This window comes from Gnatocerus cornutus, unplaced genomic scaffold, assembly GCF_029298725.1.
Source record: "Gnatocerus cornutus isolate USDA-ARS CGAHR unplaced genomic scaffold, icGnaCorn1.1 ctg00000023.1, whole genome shotgun sequence".
NCBI lineage: Eukaryota > Metazoa > Arthropoda > Insecta > Coleoptera > Tenebrionidae > Gnatocerus > Gnatocerus cornutus.
The window spans coordinates 3,042,245-3,058,185 of record NW_028275375.1 but is presented as its reverse complement, the minus strand read 5'-3'; the positions used below and the strand labels follow the sequence as shown (position 1 = coordinate 3,058,185).

At 38.5% G+C, this 15,941-nt stretch overlaps 5 protein-coding genes across 8 annotated transcripts; 3 read left to right on the top strand and 2 right to left on the bottom strand.

Moving 5' to 3' along the window:
• The first annotated feature begins 529 nt into the window (after window positions 1–529).
• LOC148166395 (cleavage and polyadenylation specificity factor subunit 6-like) lies at window positions 530–3,174 on the top strand. The gene is made up of 5 exons (XM_088048815.1): window positions 530–635; window positions 814–1,026; window positions 1,077–1,658; window positions 1,710–2,647; window positions 2,759–3,174. The coding sequence occupies exons 1-5, from the start codon at window positions 579–581 to the stop codon at window positions 2,940–2,942; spliced, it is 1,974 nt and encodes a 657-aa protein (XP_087904941.1). The 5' UTR covers window positions 530–578; the 3' UTR covers window positions 2,943–3,174.
• A 699-nt stretch (window positions 3,175–3,873) lies between these two features.
• On the top strand, window positions 3,874–5,039 carry LOC148166394 (proteasome subunit alpha type-3-like). Its single transcript, XM_088048816.1, has 5 exons — window positions 3,874–4,020; window positions 4,077–4,283; window positions 4,331–4,576; window positions 4,623–4,735; window positions 4,781–5,039. The coding sequence occupies exons 1-5, from the start codon at window positions 4,000–4,002 to the stop codon at window positions 4,956–4,958; spliced, it is 765 nt and encodes a 254-aa protein (XP_087904942.1). The 5' UTR covers window positions 3,874–3,999; the 3' UTR covers window positions 4,959–5,039.
• Window positions 5,040–5,266: 227 nt separating this feature from the next.
• Window positions 5,267–8,031, top strand: LOC148166393 (ectonucleoside triphosphate diphosphohydrolase 5-like). Of its 4 annotated transcripts, none has more exons than XM_088048751.1 (7): window positions 5,267–5,483; window positions 5,714–5,831; window positions 5,878–6,116; window positions 6,162–6,417; window positions 6,999–7,571; window positions 7,619–7,725; window positions 7,777–8,031. In XM_088048751.1, the coding sequence occupies exons 1-7, from the start codon at window positions 5,454–5,456 to the stop codon at window positions 7,846–7,848; spliced, it is 1,395 nt and encodes a 464-aa protein (XP_087904877.1). In that variant the 5' UTR covers window positions 5,267–5,453; the 3' UTR covers window positions 7,849–8,031. The 4 variants fall into 4 exon arrangements, with proteins under 4 accessions (XP_087904877.1, XP_087904876.1, XP_087904879.1 ...); XM_088048750.1 differs by having other exon boundaries at window positions 5,268–5,483; window positions 5,711–5,831; XM_088048753.1 differs by lacking the exon at window positions 5,267–5,483 and adding an exon at window positions 5,490–5,645.
• LOC148166392 (ufm1-specific protease 2-like) lies at window positions 8,022–10,098 on the bottom strand. Its single transcript, XM_088048749.1, has 4 exons — window positions 9,979–10,098; window positions 9,159–9,864; window positions 8,699–9,106; window positions 8,022–8,654 (listed from the first exon to the last, which is right to left on the bottom strand). Exons 1-4 carry the CDS (start codon window positions 10,015–10,017, stop codon window positions 8,068–8,070), a joined length of 1,740 nt encoding a protein of 579 aa, XP_087904875.1. The 5' UTR covers window positions 10,018–10,098; the 3' UTR covers window positions 8,022–8,067.
• Window positions 10,099–12,099: 2,001 nt separating this feature from the next.
• LOC148166391 (leucine-rich repeat-containing protein 56-like) lies at window positions 12,100–15,899 on the bottom strand. The gene is made up of 5 exons (XM_088049063.1): window positions 15,677–15,899; window positions 12,903–13,231; window positions 12,681–12,853; window positions 12,542–12,627; window positions 12,100–12,492 (listed from the first exon to the last, which is right to left on the bottom strand). The coding sequence occupies exons 1-5, from the start codon at window positions 15,872–15,874 to the stop codon at window positions 12,361–12,363; spliced, it is 918 nt and encodes a 305-aa protein (XP_087905189.1). The 5' UTR covers window positions 15,875–15,899; the 3' UTR covers window positions 12,100–12,360.
• Window positions 15,900–15,941: the final 42 nt, after the last annotated feature.

Sequence of the window (15,941 nt, the reverse complement as noted above, 5' to 3'; positions counted from 1 at the left end):
CTAACGCCAAATCTATAGATCTTTTTTCCTACGACCTTCAGATTTCCGATTCTTTGAGTACCTCTAGCAATCTTTCAGGACCGCGATCAAAAAGATTATAAAGGCAACGGTTAATCCAAATAATAAAATCGCGAAAAAAATTGTCCATTTTTAACAATTGTGCATTATAAAACGCATTTCTACAAATACAAAAACAGCTTCATGTAAAAAAAACTACGTTTTATTTTAAAATAAACTTAAAAGTTTGTTTAAAATTTTCTCAAGAACAGTTTATATAAAGGTGGAATGACAGAACAAAAACAATAACAGTTACAATTAATAAATATAAATTAAATTGAACAATAAAAAAATTGAAAAAGAATTACAAGTGTCATCTATATGTATTTTCGTAAAATAGTAAAAGGGTACCAAGAGCAGTACCACCGGCATCAGAAAGAGTAAAAAAATGAGGAAGAAGTGTCAAAGTGAAGTTGCAAGATTTCAAATATCCCGCCGCGGCTGCCGCTTTCGCCCACGCAGCGCTGCAGTCGGCGTCCCGATTACCGCCATGTTGTTTTTACAGTTCCGCGTCTTCGAAGATGGCGGACAACGACATCGATCTGTACGCAGACGACATTGATCAAGATTTCGCCCAAGTAAGTGAATTTTTAACACCAAAAATCAATTCCCGTGTGCTTGAGGTTCCATTAAAGTGGTTCTAGTTTTGTTTGTGTGAATTGTGGTGTCATTGATCTGTAGTTGGGGTGGGGAGTGATTGTTGTTGCCGGTACTTTTGTTGTAGAATTATTATTAAAAATGATCGATTTGGTGTAGGACGACTTCGGTGGCGAAAACGTGGATCTTTATGATGATGTAATCGCCGCTCCAGCAGCTACGAACAGCACGGAGACGACGGAAACTAATCATCAACCCGCCACTACGGCGAGTACTGAAGAGACGAATGGAAATACTTATTCGACTCAGGGTAATAATATCACACCGAATGTCGGACGGAGACATCAACTTTACGTCGGGAACTTAACATGGGTAAGTTGGGTCGTTATCAGAGTTTCCTTGGTCTAACAAAGATTTAACAGTGGACAACAGATCAAGATATTGCCAACGCGGTGCATGATATCGGCGTGAATGATTTCCATGAAGTTAAATTCTTCGAGCATCGCGCCAATGGACAGTCTAAGGGCTTCTGCGTTATTTCCTTGGGTTCTGAAACCAGCATGAGGCTATGCATGGATCATCTTCCTAAGAAAGAGATTAATGGACAAAATCCCGTGGTCACTCTTCCTACCAAACAAGCTCTCAGCAATTTCGAAAGTCAGTCCAAAACCCGCCCATCCCCCACAAACAACTCCAATAATCGTAACCAACATCCTAGCCATGCTAACAATTCCATTCCTCCAGGTCCTCACCAAAATTATGGCGGTAGAATGCCTATGAACAATCAAATGAGAGGGCCTATGCCTCCGGGCATGCCAGGTCCTGGTGTGCCGCGGATGCAAGGCCCGGTAGGGTACAACGGCCCTCCGCAGATGAATCAAGGACAGCCCCCGAGATTCCAAGGACAACCACAGTGGAATGGGCCGCGGCCAAACGGACCGGGGCCCAATATGGGGCCGATGCGGCCTGGACCGCCCCCGCAAGGGCCGCCACGTCCCCCAATGGTAACCTCTCTTACCATACTTTTAACTTTATGATTCTAATTCTTTTGATAGTTCCAAGGACCGCCGCAGGGTCAAATGCCACCCCGCGGCATGCCGAATCAAGGCCCTCCCCCAGGCCCGATGCGTCCGGATTGGAACCGCCCCCCAATGCAGCAAGGTTTCCCTCAAGGTCCACCACACATGCAAGGTCCTAATATGGGCCCACGCGGCCCCCCACCCATGGGTGGTCCACCCCCACAAGGTCCACCTCAAGGCCCACCGGCTCCTCATGTCAATCCTGCATTTTTCCAACAAGGAGGTCCTCCCCCTCAAATGCAACATCCGATGCAGCCGGGACCAATGCCGCCACAAGGTCCGCCTCAAGGGCCGCCGCATGGACCTCCCCATGGGCCACCGATGGGACCCAACAGTGTTCCTCCGCACGGTCCACCTCACGGTTATGGTCCGCCGACAAGCATGCCGCAGCCTCCTTACGGTGGCCCGCCGCCTGACCATCGCAATGACATGCCACCATTGAGCGAACAAGAATTTGAAGATATTATGTCGAGGAATCGCACCGTTTCGTCTTCAGCTATTGCTCGAGCGGTGTCAGATGCCGCTGCTGGCGAATACGCCAGCGCTATAGAAACTCTCGTTACAGCGATCTCTTTGATTAAACAATCCAAAGTTGCTAATGATGATCGTTGTAAGATTTTAATCAGCTCGTTACAGGATACTCTACGAGGAGTAGAAGATAAAAGTTACAGTTCCGGGCGTAGGGACAGGTCTAGATCTCGGGAAAGAGCACACAGAAGAGGCCGAAGAGAAAGATCCTCTTCCAGGTATCGAGAAAGAAGCCGAGACAGAGAACGTGATCGGGACAGGGATCGCGACCGCGACCGCTATTACGCTGACAGCTACAGAGAACGAGAACGGGATCGGGACAGATCCAGAAGCAGAGGCGAGCGGGAACGGGAACGAGAGTACAGAGACAGAGAAGCCGATGACGCGTAAGTACATTTTTTTTTATTAGTAGACTAGCAAAAACTGCCAACTTTTGGGGGATGAGTAGTTTCCTAACTTTCAATTTTTTAATGTTGGCACGGGGGTTTTTTGCACAGGTCCCGCGTGTCCCGATCCAGAAACAAGTCGCCACCAGACGCCGTGGATCCTTCGGGAGAACCCACATCAAAATCACGTTATTATGACGATAGATCCTACCGTGAAAGAGATTCAGGACGTCGTGAAAGTGAACGTGAACGCGAAAGAGATCGCAGAGATGAATCTCATAGGTCTCGACATTAATTTTTTAGGTCCCATCCGTTTATTAACGTAGCACGTACATGTCATGCATGTATTTATAAAAATATATTACAATAGTGTTAAGTCATAATAGCAAAATCATCTTGAATTTCATTATTGTAACCCAAATGTTTACTATATTTGTAATAAGTAGCTACTGCTGAAGAAACACGAAGAAAGAAGCTTAACAAGAAGATTGTATGTTTTAGATAAAAAATATGGTTTAGACTGAGAACGGATTTTTATTTTTCTCTTTTTTAATTGATTGACCAGTAATTGACCTTTCCATTATGTAATTTGTACAATCTGTATTCCTGTTTTTTTTATTTATTTATTTATTTTTAAACCTCTTGTAACATCTCTTGTACGATTTTACTTTTATTTTGTTTTCTTTTTTTAGTTCAATGTATTAAAAAAGGCTGTGATTATCATGTCAATATTAGAAATTACGAGACTGTGATTCCATGACTTTATCATTCAAATGTTTTAGTTTGAACGATAAAAGCGCAAATTTGCAATTACTGAAAGAAAATAGATTTTAAGAGTTGTAATGTTCAAAAGTATTTTTGTATTATTTTTACAATAGGCTAAGATAAATCACCTTCTCTCTTAACCGCAGAAGTTGATTTATTCACGTCTGGAAACTGCAGTTCCAAAAAGATGATCATGTTGTAGACAGCTTCAACTTTATTTTGTTTATTATTATTTTTGGAATTGTTATGTAAATCAAAAAAGACCGTATTTATCATTTTCATTTGTAAATAGGTGTAGGCAAAAACACTTTTTTAACGGCGGTCTTTACACGAAATTTTACGGATCCATCAAAGTACAAAAAATTTTGTAAGTGTAATTTTTATTTATACAATATAAACAATTGAACAAATCAGCCATGGTGTTGTTTGCGGCATCGCTCGGTAGGTGGCGCAGAGGTCGCGCTGACTTGACAGTTGTCAAATGTCAAAAAATTTGTTGTCCGAAATTGAAGTTGCAATTCACGCCGGTGAAACAATTTTGTTGAAAACCATCGATTTTAGCCACTTTTCTTTAATATTTCCCCAAAATGAGTTCAATTGGTACAGGCGTGAGTATCTCACTTGGTAATTTCAATTTGTTTCAACCCTTAACCTTACTTTCTAGTACGATCTCTCAGCCTCCCAGTTTTCCCCAGACGGGCGAGTTTTCCAAGTTGAATATGCCATGAAAGCTGTAGAGAACAGCGGCACAGTTATTGGATTGAGGGGCAAAGACGGAGTTGTCTTGGCCGCTGAAAAGTTGGTCATGTCAAAGCTGCATGAACTAGGCACTAACAAAAGAATCTTTAACATCGATAGGCACGTCGGAATGGTAAAATTTGCCCCCTTAATTCGAAGCATTTGATATTGTTTTGTTAGGCCTTCTCTGGACTTATCGCCGATGCAAGACAAATCGTTGACATTGCGAGACGCGAAGCCGCAAATTACAGATCTCAGTATGGAGTTTGCATCCCTCTGAAGTACTTGAATGACCGCGTCAGCATGTACATGCACGCGTATACTTTGTACAGCGCCGTGCGACCATATGGGTGTAGTGTCATCCTGGCCAGCTGCGGCGAAGACGGACCTGCTATGTACACCATTGACCCATCAGGAGTCAGTTATGTGAGTGACGAAACCCCTAATTTTCGTCCATAAAACACGTTTTTAGGGGTACCATGGCTGCGCCATCGGCAAGGCCAAGCAGTCGGCGAAAACTGAAATCGAGAAACTAAAACTGTCGTCAATGACCTGCAGAGAACTGGTGAAGGAAGCGGCGAAAATGTAATTAATTTCCGTTGTGAAAACCGGACTAATTCGCATTTTCAGGATTTATTTGGTGCACGACGAGTTGAAAGACAAGAACTTTGAATTGGAGTTGTCGTGGGTTTGCGAGGAGAGTCGCGGAGTTCATGAGAAGGTGCCCGATAGCGTGTATTTGGAGGCCGAGAAAGCGGCAAAACAAGCGATGGAGGCCGATTCAGATTCAGATACGGAAGACATGTAGTTTAGTTGCGTTTTTTGTATTTTTATTATTAAGGAATAAAATTATTGGAGGCTCGTAAAAGGGCGCCATTTTTAAAATTCACGTGTGGTTTGATTTCGAGTAAGCGCGCGATTTTTAAAAGTCAAATTTTATAGTCTTGATATTAACTGCTAAGAGATAATGAGACAGCAATGGGAGGCCAAATTGGTGATTACACTCGCGAAAAATGGTAATTAAACTGTTTGAACATTACATAAAACATCTCACAGGTAGTTATCACTAATTGTGCAATTTGAAGGCCGCTGATGATAAAGCAAGTTTCTATCGTTTCTTCGGGTTATTATCTATACGTAGCCACTTTTCCTATCTATTTAGTCAATTTTATCGAGGCAAAGTGCGCAGACACGCAACTGGAACGTCCTTAGAGACTTTCATGGTAATCAATAAGGGCATTTGTGTAAAGTTTTCGCCGGCCTAACAATTCATTATTTGCCGTCATAAAACCCTCGTAAAAACATGACCAACAACGAATTGCGTAGACGAAAGGTAAGAACTTGAAAGTGGGCTATTAATAACTGATTGGGGAAGTGGTGTTGTAAAAATAAACCTCGTCATCCTCTTGCTTTAATGAAAATTTATAATTCAAACACAATTCTCGTCCCCTGATGTCTCTCAATTACACGAAAATCACTCATGAGTGGTGCAAACGTAGGTTTTTGGGAGTTCCAGCGACATAACCTCAATCCTGGGTTGCTAATGTGTCTTTGTTTTAGCAGAAAGATCAAAATGGGCGGCCTGCGCCGAGCAAAAGACGGAAAGAAGTCAAGCCGTCGTCGATTCATCGATCTTTCTTTTGTTTGATTATTAGTGGGACTATTTTGACGTTGTTTATCAGTGAGTATGCAGCCCCCTTGTCCCCCTTAAATTAACGCTTGTTTAGTTCTTTATATCGACAACATTCCCTGGCATTTGGGGCACGTAGCCGTTGACAGTATTGCCAAGAAATTTGGTTACCATAAACCTGTCCATGCCGTCGTCATTGATGCTGGTAGCACAGGCTCCAGAGTCTTAGCTTTCACGTTCCATGAGTCGTACCTTGGGGGCCACTTAGTCTTAGATAAAGAGTTGTTTGAGTATACAAAGCCAGGACTGTCTTCATTTGCCGATAATCCCAAAAAGGTAGTTTTTCACAGAGTTTTCTTAGCCACATTTTGATGGTTTTAGGGAGTTCAAACGATATCAAATCTACTAGAAAAGGCCAAAAAAGAAATCCCCGAGAAGTACTGGCACCAAACGCCCCTCATCCTTAAAGCCACAGCCGGCCTAAGATTGTTGCCACAGGAAAAAGCAGAGAATTTGTTGAATTCCGTGCGAGAATTCTTCAAAGGAACGCCGTTTTTGACTGACGAAAATAGCGTGGAAATCATGGAGGGCACCGACGAGGGGATCTTCTCATGGTTTACCGTCAATTTTCTTCTAGGTGAGGCATTTTCGTGCTTTGATGTACCAAAAAAGACATTATTTAACTTTCAAGAAATGACGTGGCAGTTTTGCAGTCACGTAATTGTTACTTTTATCAAAAACGGAATAATGCAAACATGTGTGTAACATGATAAGAAAACGAAGTGTTATGTTAGTTATTATGTTGGTATTTATTAATTTTGTATATTTATTTTTATGCCGGATAATGATGACCCAGAATTTCGCAATTCTCTTATCACATTTTAGTGAAAGTCATCAAAATAATTTAAGATTGCAACTTGAGTCATTAAGTGTTTTTGCTCGTTTTAAATGTTTTATCTGCGTAGAAATTTCTCCAGTGGCATACTAATCTCGCCCAGCAAGTACCGTTTAGTACACTGTCGACCAAAAGTAACGGGAACACTTTTTGGTCAACCTTGTAAATTGTAATCATTATGCCTACTTAAGTAGATAATAATTGACATCCATATTTACACAACTGAATTTTTGAGCGTCTAATCTCCTCCCAGTTACTTTTGCTTGCCACTGTAAATGTTGTGTACACAGTTTTTCCGCCCTTTCTGCAAGTTTTCCTTCCAGAACGCTTTCACGGAAACCCGTCGAAGACCGTCGCGGCGCTGGACCTGGGTGGCGGCTCGACGCAAGTGACGTTCTCCGCCTTGACGCCGGCAAGTCTCTCCCAAAATCAGTATATCCATCACGCCGTCGTGCCAGGCGGTGCCATTCCCGTCTACACCCACAGTTATTTAGGTCTAGGATTGATGGCAGCTCGCAAAGAAGTCGTCACGTTAAACCAACCGAATAAAATCAACGTGACGTCAGATTGCATCAACCATATCATTCAGGATCGTAAATTTCACTTTGGAGGAACTGATTATTTCGTTAGCGGACCTAGGGAGAAATATCCCGTTAATAAGAGTAAAACGACGTCGTTTACAGTTGGGGGCGAAACTCCTGTTGTTGATTTTGAGAAATGCTCCCAAATCGTGACTGATTATGTGATAGGGAAGGCGAAGCCTCCAGAAGAACTACCAACGAAACTGATTTTTGCCTTTAGTTATTATTTTGACAGAGCAACGGAAGTTGGGTTGATTGACGAAGGAACCGGTGGTAGTTTAAACGTTGATTCGTTCCAAACAGCCGCTAAGAAATGTGCGTAGATCTGAAGGGCAAACCTCATACTAATTGGTTTGTTGTAGCTTGCCAAGAACCTAATGCTGACCAACCTTTCATGTGCCTTGATTTGACGTTTATTTGGGTGTTGTTGGAAAAAGGATTCGGGCTAAGAGGAGACACGAAAGTATTTGTGAGTTCTTTTGACACTGTCCGGGGTGGAATAATAACCGTTTTATTGCAGTTGTACAAGAAAATCGACGGTCACGAGATCAGTTGGGCTCTAGGAGCGGCTTATAACCTCCTGCGAGGTTGATCATTGTTGTAGGTTGTTCGAAGCGCACTAATTTATTTGTTGTACCACGACTTGACTGTGCCTTACTGTAAATATCAAGTATTTAGTGGATAGGCTGTGCAATAAATTCACTTGATTTTTATTCATTACTGTGTAAAAGACGTTTGTAATTTTATCTTAATAAAAGTCACCTCTTTGTTTTAACAGTATCAGTTTATATGTGATAACTTAGAAAAAAAATTAAATTCCCCTTGGAACCTGCGGTAAGCACATGTTGTAGTACGCCGTCTTATCCCAGAAATCAACCCCTTTCCATCCACACCACCCCTTGTTTTGTATCGTGTGCAAATCCTCCCCTCCTGTGTAATGAGGATCCAAAATCAAAAACTTCAAGTTACCGCTCTGGGAGTTATAATCGACTCCTAAAATCGTGTGCGCGAGTACTCCACCCCCTATCATAACCGGCGATCCGTGATTTTCAAAATGATTCACTAATTCCGGGCCTTTGGTGGCCATTTCTTCCCCCGAGCTGACGTACAAAATTTTTGACGTGACTCCCAAGAGGGTGTTGAGAACAAAATTGACTTCAGTTGATCCAATCCATTGTCTTGAACCGACGAAACTCCCGGGTTTGTCTCCGATGTCTACGAGACACTTTTGGATGTCGTGGAATGTTGGCACTTCTTTATCTGTGTATCCTTGGCATTTGAACCAAGAAGCGAGGGTTTGTAAGGAGCGGTAGGCGCAGCCCCAGCCGTTGTCATCCATTCGGTTTTGGCAGTAGTGGTAGTACGTGTATCTTCCCTTAACCAGAGCGATTTTCCCCCCTAAAACAACCCTTCAGGCGACTCTAAGAGGGTGGGAAACTCACCGTTATCAGTAGGTCTGAGTCCTATATGGGGGTTGATCAGTGGTTCCCCTGCCTGCATCTTCGTTTTGAAGATAAAGCGGTTGGATCTTCGGAAGAGGGGCCAATCTTGGCTTAGGAGGAGTTCCTCATGCAGCGCCTGTCTTTGGGTAGTTAGACTCTCTTCACTTTCGTTCTTCAGATAGACTCTTGTGATGAAGTGGCCACAATCTTCAGGATAAAAGTGGAAAACTTCCGGTTGTGAGATTTGCTCGGACTCCCGTAGGGCTTCCACGAGGGTGTTTTCAATCAACCTCAGAATTCTAACGGCGCTTTCTACAAGGATTTCGTATAAATTGGTGATTTTGAGCTGGCGGTGGACCAAGGCGAGCGTGTCAATGGGGACCTGAATGTTGAGCGTTTTACATTGTTCTAATGGGGGCAAAAATCCACATTAAAAGAACGAGAAGCGTTGTAATCTTACTCTTATCAAGGACACACAAAGGTGCATGATCCTTCCCAGTGGGGACGCCATTCTCCTTGGTCATCTTCTTCAGCATGCCAACTCCCACAACATCAACTCCAGACTGCTGGATCTTCTTCTTCCGCCCCCCTTCTCCATCGTTTGATTCATCACATAGTTCACCCACCGTGGGGCTGCCTGTTACTCCAACAACCCCACTCTCACTATCACCCCCTAGCAAATAAATGTTACTTTTGCTGATCCCAAAAGTCATGACACCTGAAGCTATATTTTTTCTTAGATTAGTAAAACAGTCTTTGATGCCATTTTCTGTAGCTTCGCACGTCAAAGGCACACTTGTTGTTAAACGCGTGTACAAGAACTGTGCCAATACTTCTTGTTCACTAATAGCAGTGTACTTGGTGCTTTCAAGTTGATCATTTATAAAGAAATGGGCTGCAATTTGACGAGTTTCAAGACTGTAGTTGATAAAGACAGGATTGTCGGTGACGTACACTTCAGATAGACCTTCTATAACTGCTTGGTTGTCAGTTTCACCCCCAATATTGATAATACCGCACAAATAGATTTCGGCCGGAAATGAATTGATGATGTAGTTGGTACCGTTCTCACAGTCTTCCAATTGTATTTCAAGAAGAATGAGGTTGTTTTTCGAAACCACTCCGTAGACCTTGCCGAAATGACAGAGTTCTTCTTGGGAAAGTCTCTGAAAGTAAGGTTAAAAAACATATGTTGGTTCAGATTGTACAAAGTCGGTATTTCATCTAGTTTGTTGATTCACACTTAAACTTATTGAGAATTAAAGGAGATTGTAACTTACGTCGAGTATTTTTTGCGATATTTTGAGTGAGGGTGTCATGTTTTTATGTGGCACTTGTCAATTTTGCATGATTTTGAAGTTGACGTTTCGAGGCAGGCAACCAACCATGCGGGTAAGAAAAACACCAGATGCGCACGCTTGAGTGCTCGCTTCTGATTGGTTTAGCTCCCGCGGGTTTACAAATATGGCGTGTTTGCTCGTGAAAATTGTGAAAATCCAGATATTTTACTAAATTTGGCTTTTCAAAGTGTTGTTTAGTGTCTACAGGTTTAGGTAAGATAATAGTTTTGTGTTCTACTACAATTCCTGCAAGTACTAGAAGTTAGTAGTCTCTTTGAAAACTTGTTGGAAGTTCATACGTCTAGTACTTGCGATTCCAACTTAAATTTATTGAAAATCATACTCAAACTGATTTACATAAACAAATTAGCATGGAAAGGGTTCAAAGGGTTGTTAATAATGACGCCACAAGTCGTAGGAACACGTGATGTGACGTCACGATTTTACCCTGTTTTAACCTACTTGATTCATTCAATCACAGTAATCTTTGTCTAATTCGGACCTCAGATCATCTGAAAGTCTCTGTAATTGGACACATTTTGTGAATTCCATAATCCGCTCATTCTATTTCTGTAATCCGCACTTTACTAAGTGTAGGCATTTTTTATGTACAATCCAATGCATAAATCTTCTCAGTTCTGTCCCAATGTTCCAAAATTTTGACGAATTTTGACCTTGAAGTTAGCGGTTTAAAATAAATTACAATGTAGAGCTGACAGTTTCTAAATTTAAACAAATTATTACGAAAATTTAAGCAATTTAAGAGGCACAACCAGTGGGACTGTTTAAAAAAAGGTGATTTTTGAATTTTTTTAAAGAAAACTACTGCATGAAATGTTTTCAAATTTTGGGGATATATTTCCATATAAAAAATGAAGAAAACTTAAAATTTTCAGATGAAAATATTTATTTCTGACTGAGTTATTAAGTATCTCTCAAGCCACTAGAAAAAAAAAGACCCTTTACTGCTGCACTGATTGCGGCTTTCACCGTAGTTGAAATATTAAACTAGAAGTTATTTTCTGTTGGATGACCTTCGATAGTAGAGAAATTTTGAAATTTGACAAAATGGCGGAGTTTTGAAAAAATGTGCTCGAAAATTTGATGATTTTTGGCCCTCCAAAATCATATTTTTTATACGATCAAAAAACTGGAAGGTCATCGTACAGAAAAACAAACAAAAAAATTCAAGGCGATCGAATGATTTGTCTTTGAGTTACAACTGCAACCAATTTGAAAAATATAGTTTCGAGAAAAGTGCGTTTAAAGATAACTTTATTATAGTTAATAGCTGTAATAGTTTATTATACTAATAGCAGTAACTCAAAAACTATTTAAAATACTAGTTATTTGAAATTTTTGAATATTATTTTTAAAGGTGTAGACTATCCAAATATGCAAAAAAAATGATTTTTTCAAAATTTTACACTGGTAGTGCCTCTTAAGAAAAATTAAGTTTATTGAAGTTGCTCTAACTAAAATTATAGCAAAGGCAGCTTGCAAAACAAGTTGAGACTAGTCAGAGTTTTAATTTCTACATCTTAAAGACCAACTGATTGTATCCACAGTTAAGTATTTAACAAAACACAACTTTAATTAAGTTGTAAATTTTTGAGGCTCATAATTCTGCGTTCAAAAATAGGATTTTGAATGAAGTTGTCTATGACATGTATAATGTGTTGCCTAAACAAAACGGATAAAATGAACACTCTGTATTTCTGTTTCAGATCTCTGCCTAATTGTGCAACAAGTTTTTAGTGCGGGAGTGTTCACTAATTTTAAGTTTTAAAATTTGAGTCGTTTTTCAAATAAAGTGAGTGAGTTTTGGAGATGTTCCAGAGCTTCCAATGGAGAAGAAGAAGAAGGTGGCTGTTGGTGACTCGGGATTTGAGAAGGTAGGATTTTTTTTTTTATTCGGGATTTCTGTATTCGGCGTATGCTCGTTACGTAATGACCGAATCAAATTTTTACTAGCAAAAACTTGTTTATAACTCCTCTTTGTAACTATTTTATTAGTTGTTATTTCACAAAGTAGATAAGTAGATTTAAATATAACATGTTTTTACAATAAAAGTACACTGCTTATGCATACAAATGCGAGAACTTTTGCAGTTGCTGAACCACAATACTAAATTAAATTGAGAGTCAATTTATTTTAATACGTAACTTTGTTCTCCTTTAATTCAACTTTGCTCATCAAAGCATATCTGAAAAAATAACTGATTTTCCAGCCTCACCGAATTAGTTCAGATAAAACTAATCAGAAACTACTTAAATCAATTTGTAATATGGAAACTAAGCCTCGGCTAAAGCGCTCTCTGTTTAGTTTGCTTTCGATTTGTTTGATTTTCCGAGACAAACTTTGGGGGGAAACGTGATAGTAAACCCATTCGGAGCATCAACCACTGCTGGGCGAATCCTCGGTGTATTTCCATTAATCACATTCGATAAGCCCTGAAATTTGTAAATATTAAATTTATTAGTAACAACTGCTTCTCTTTACTGTCTGTGGCGATTCCTCCACTTTCTGCGCTAAATACTTTTGTAGTTCTGCGTTCGTGTCGTCTGTAATTTCCACATTACCCTCCTCTGAAATTCGATAAATATTTGAATAATGTAACAACTCATCAAATTGAGTTTACCTTCAATGTAGGTAATGCCATCTAAACTTCTCAGTGAAGGTAATAAGCTTTTAACGGTCTGTCGGTACTTTGGAAACTGCCATATTTCAACATTTCCCTCGAGAGAAATATGCTCCAACTTCTCGCATATTGTCAGGAAGGTCAAGGTACGCCGCATATTTTTCAACTTGTTGCTAAAACGACACACATTTCTTTCGGTTTTCTAAGTTATTCACGTTTTACCGTCTCAAATCCACCACTTTTAAGTCGGGTAAAAACGCCAGTGGCATGCAATTCTCGATGGCGTTATCACCTGCATAAAGTTCCTCCAAGCTTTCCAATCCCAACATGTTATCCAAGAAGTTAATGCAGCATCGGTTCACTCGTAAAATCTTGAGATTCCTGAGACCACAACCGAGGTCTCGAAGTGTGGAGACGACGCTCCCGTCAAGAATTAGTTCCCTGAGGGCGGGAATGTAGACGCTTAGATGTTGTAAAGGCACGTCTCTGGCTATTACCCTTAATTTCACTTGAGTTACCCTATTCAAGTCTTCCGTGCCAGTCACTTTCACCTGGAAGCAGTAAATCTATTTATTGGAATTCTTTGTCTATGCTACCATTGTCTGAGTAGTGTCCACTGTAATTTAATGTGCAAAAAACTTGAAAATTTCCGGTTTGACTCCCAGATTTCATTACCAAGAGTGCCCGTACATCGTGCTCCAAAGGGATTAAAATTTGCGAGGGGTCTGCGACTATATCTTCTTCTATAGATCCAAGGGAAATTTCGTCCTCGCTGTCGTCGGAGAGCGGTCCGTTGGGTAACAATGCGGCCATAAAGAAAACGAGGTCTGAAGACGGCCTGTTAGCCAAATTGTCGTCCAAATTTGGAGGCATTTAACGTCGTCATGGAGATTGTAAACAAAGCTATAATCGATGGGAGTTGAAAGGCGGTTTTCTGCGAGCTATTTTCAAAAAACTTTTTAGTTTAGTTTTCGTAACTTTTGTAATTTGAATGTTATAGCGATTAAATTCGCAGGACTTATTACTTTTTAAACTCTCATTAATTATGCTAAATTATAGGATTTTAGAACAAAGAAGATAGTTTTTAGAAATTTTTATATTCGAAATTATTAAAATTTTCCAACAATTTATATTAGGGTTCGTAACTCTAGTGTTTTTAATTTAGCAACAATCAAATTTTTAGAAATATTTGTTTTATAATGAACCAAAAATTTTCATAATTACTTATTGAGTTTCGTAACTTTTGTAATTTGAATGTTATAGCAAAGATAATTATAAAATTTTTGAATAAATAAGATTTTAGAAATTTTTGTTTTCAAAAAAATTAGATTTTCCAACAATTTATATTAGAGCTTGTAACTCCAGTAATTTTAGAAATATTTGTTTTATAATAAACCAAAAATGTTTAAAATCACTTATTGGGTTTCGTAACGAGATTGTAATTTGAACGTTATAGCGATGAAATTTGCAGGACTTATTACCTTCTAAACTCTCACTAAATATGCCAAATTATAGAATTTTAGAACGAATAACATACATTTAAAAAAAAATATTTTCGAAATAATCAAAATTTTATATTGGAGCTCGTAACTTTAGTAATTTTAATTTAACAAGAACCAAATTTAGTGAAGTGATTTTTATCTATACACCTAAGAATTTTACCAAATTACAAGATTTTAGAACCAGAAACATGAATTTTAGAAATACATATATTTGTTATATAATGAACAAAAAATTTCAAAAAACTTGTTTAGTTTTCGTAACTTTCGTAATTTAAATATTATATTGATGAAGTTTGCAGGATGTATTACCTTTTAAACTCTCATTAAGTGTGCCAAATTATGGAATTTTATAACAAATGAGACATATTTGAGAAATTTTTTCTTTCGAAATAACCAAAAACAATTTATATTGGAGCTCGCAACTTTAGTCATTTTAATTTAACAACAATCAAATTTAGAGGAGTTATTTCTATCTATACATGTAGGAATTTTACCAAATTACAATATGTTAGAACCAGAAACACGGATTTTAGAAATATTTGTTTTATAATAATTGATTTTTTTTCTTAAATTGCTTATTGAGTTTAGTAACTTTTGTAATTTGAATGTTTTACCTATTAAATTTACAGAATTTATTACCTTTTAAACTCTCATTAATTGTGCCAAATTATAAAATTTTAGAACCAATAAGACAGATTTTAGGAATTTTTACTTTCAAAATACAGTACAACCTTGATTATCCGTGCTTCTAGGGACCGAAGCCTGCACGGATAATCGAGTTGTTCATAAGTTTTAAGGCAACAGAATTATTTGGAACGTTTTTTTTAATTTAAAATATATAAAAAAATATAAAATAAATATAAATAAAAACCTTAACAAAATTTATCAACATCTATCTTAACAATAACAATTTTTAATATTGAAAGAAATTGAAACAATCTACTCTTATCAGATATAAGAAAAAAAAGTAAAAAAATCAGATACTTTCATTTATTTTTTTTTGGTCCCAAAATTTTTGTCAGCCACTTGAGTTTTTAGTTTCTTTAATTATGAAGGTTTTCCTATAAATTTATATAAATTATTTAAGCATTTTTCTTAATCTTTGCAAATTCAAAGACAACAGTTTTAACACATAATTTTGTTTTTGCTCTCTGCACTGACTTAAATCTAATTAAACTACACCAACTGTTACTTGTAAAATTTCAAATTTTGAAATTTCTAACATTAGAAGCAAAAATACGAAGTAATTGATCTTCGATATGTGTGTTTTTTGTAACGCACGAATAGTCCGCATCCGGATAATCGAGGTTCTACTGTACCTAAAATTTTCCAACAATTTATATTAGAGCTCGTAACTTTAGTAATTTTAATTTAAATTTGAAGGAGTTATTTCTATCTATACACGTATCAATTTTACTAAATTACGAAGATTTTAGAACCAGAAACATGAATTTTACAAATATTTGTTTAATAATGAACCCAATTTTTCATTACCAAGAGTGCCCGTAGATCGTGCTCCAAAGGGATTAAAATTTGCGAGGGGTCTGCGACTATATCTTCTTCTATAGATCCAAGAGAAATTTCCTCCTCGCTGTCGTCAGAGAGCGGTCCGTTGGGTAACAATGCGGCCATAAATAAAACAAGGTCCGAAGACGGCCTGTTAACAAAATTGTCGTCCAAATTTGGAGGCATTCTTGCAATTTAACGGTGCACCACTGGGAATAAACGTCGTCATGGAGATTGTAAACAAAGCTATAAT

Excerpts from the sequence above, each read along its gene's own strand:
- LOC148166392 (XM_088048749.1), bottom strand. The coding sequence starts at position 10,017 with ATGACACCCTCACTCAAAATATCGCAAAAAATACTCGAC. Across the intron at positions 9,865-9,978 it reads TATCGCAAAAAATACTCGAC|AGACTTTCCCAAGAAGAACT; the intron begins GTAAGTTACAAT and ends CCTTACTTTCAG. Across the intron at positions 8,655-8,698 it reads ACTCAGACCTACTGATAACG|GGGGGAAAATCGCTCTGGTT; the intron begins GTGAGTTTCCCA and ends GGGTTGTTTTAG.
- LOC148166394 (XM_088048816.1), top strand. The coding sequence starts at position 4,000 with ATGAGTTCAATTGGTACAGGC. Across the intron at positions 4,021-4,076 it reads TGAGTTCAATTGGTACAGGC|TACGATCTCTCAGCCTCCCA; the intron begins GTGAGTATCTCA and ends CTTACTTTCTAG. Across the intron at positions 4,284-4,330 it reads TCGATAGGCACGTCGGAATG|GCCTTCTCTGGACTTATCGC; the intron begins GTAAAATTTGCC and ends TTGTTTTGTTAG.
- LOC148166391 (XM_088049063.1), bottom strand. The coding sequence starts at position 15,874 with ATGCCTCCAAATTTGGACGACAATTTTGTTAACAGGCCGTCTTCGGAC. Across the intron at positions 13,232-15,676 it reads ACGATCTACGGGCACTCTTG|GTGAAAGTGACTGGCACGGA; the intron begins GTAATGAAAAAT and ends TACTGCTTCCAG. Across the intron at positions 12,628-12,680 it reads TGGCATTACCTACATTGAAG|AGGAGGGTAATGTGGAAATT; the intron begins GTAAACTCAATT and ends ATCGAATTTCAG.
- LOC148166393 (XM_088048750.1), top strand. The coding sequence starts at position 5,454 with ATGACCAACAACGAATTGCGTAGACGAAAG. Across the intron at positions 5,832-5,877 it reads TATTTTGACGTTGTTTATCA|TTCTTTATATCGACAACATT; the intron begins GTGAGTATGCAG and ends ACGCTTGTTTAG. Across the intron at positions 6,418-6,998 it reads TACCGTCAATTTTCTTCTAG|AACGCTTTCACGGAAACCCG; the intron begins GTGAGGCATTTT and ends TTTTCCTTCCAG.
- LOC148166395 (XM_088048815.1), top strand. The coding sequence starts at position 579 with ATGGCGGACAACGACATCGATCTGTACGCAGACGACATTGATCAAGAT. Across the intron at positions 1,027-1,076 it reads ACGTCGGGAACTTAACATGG|TGGACAACAGATCAAGATAT; the intron begins GTAAGTTGGGTC and ends AAGATTTAACAG. Across the intron at positions 1,659-1,709 it reads GGCCGCCACGTCCCCCAATG|TTCCAAGGACCGCCGCAGGG; the intron begins GTAACCTCTCTT and ends TTCTTTTGATAG.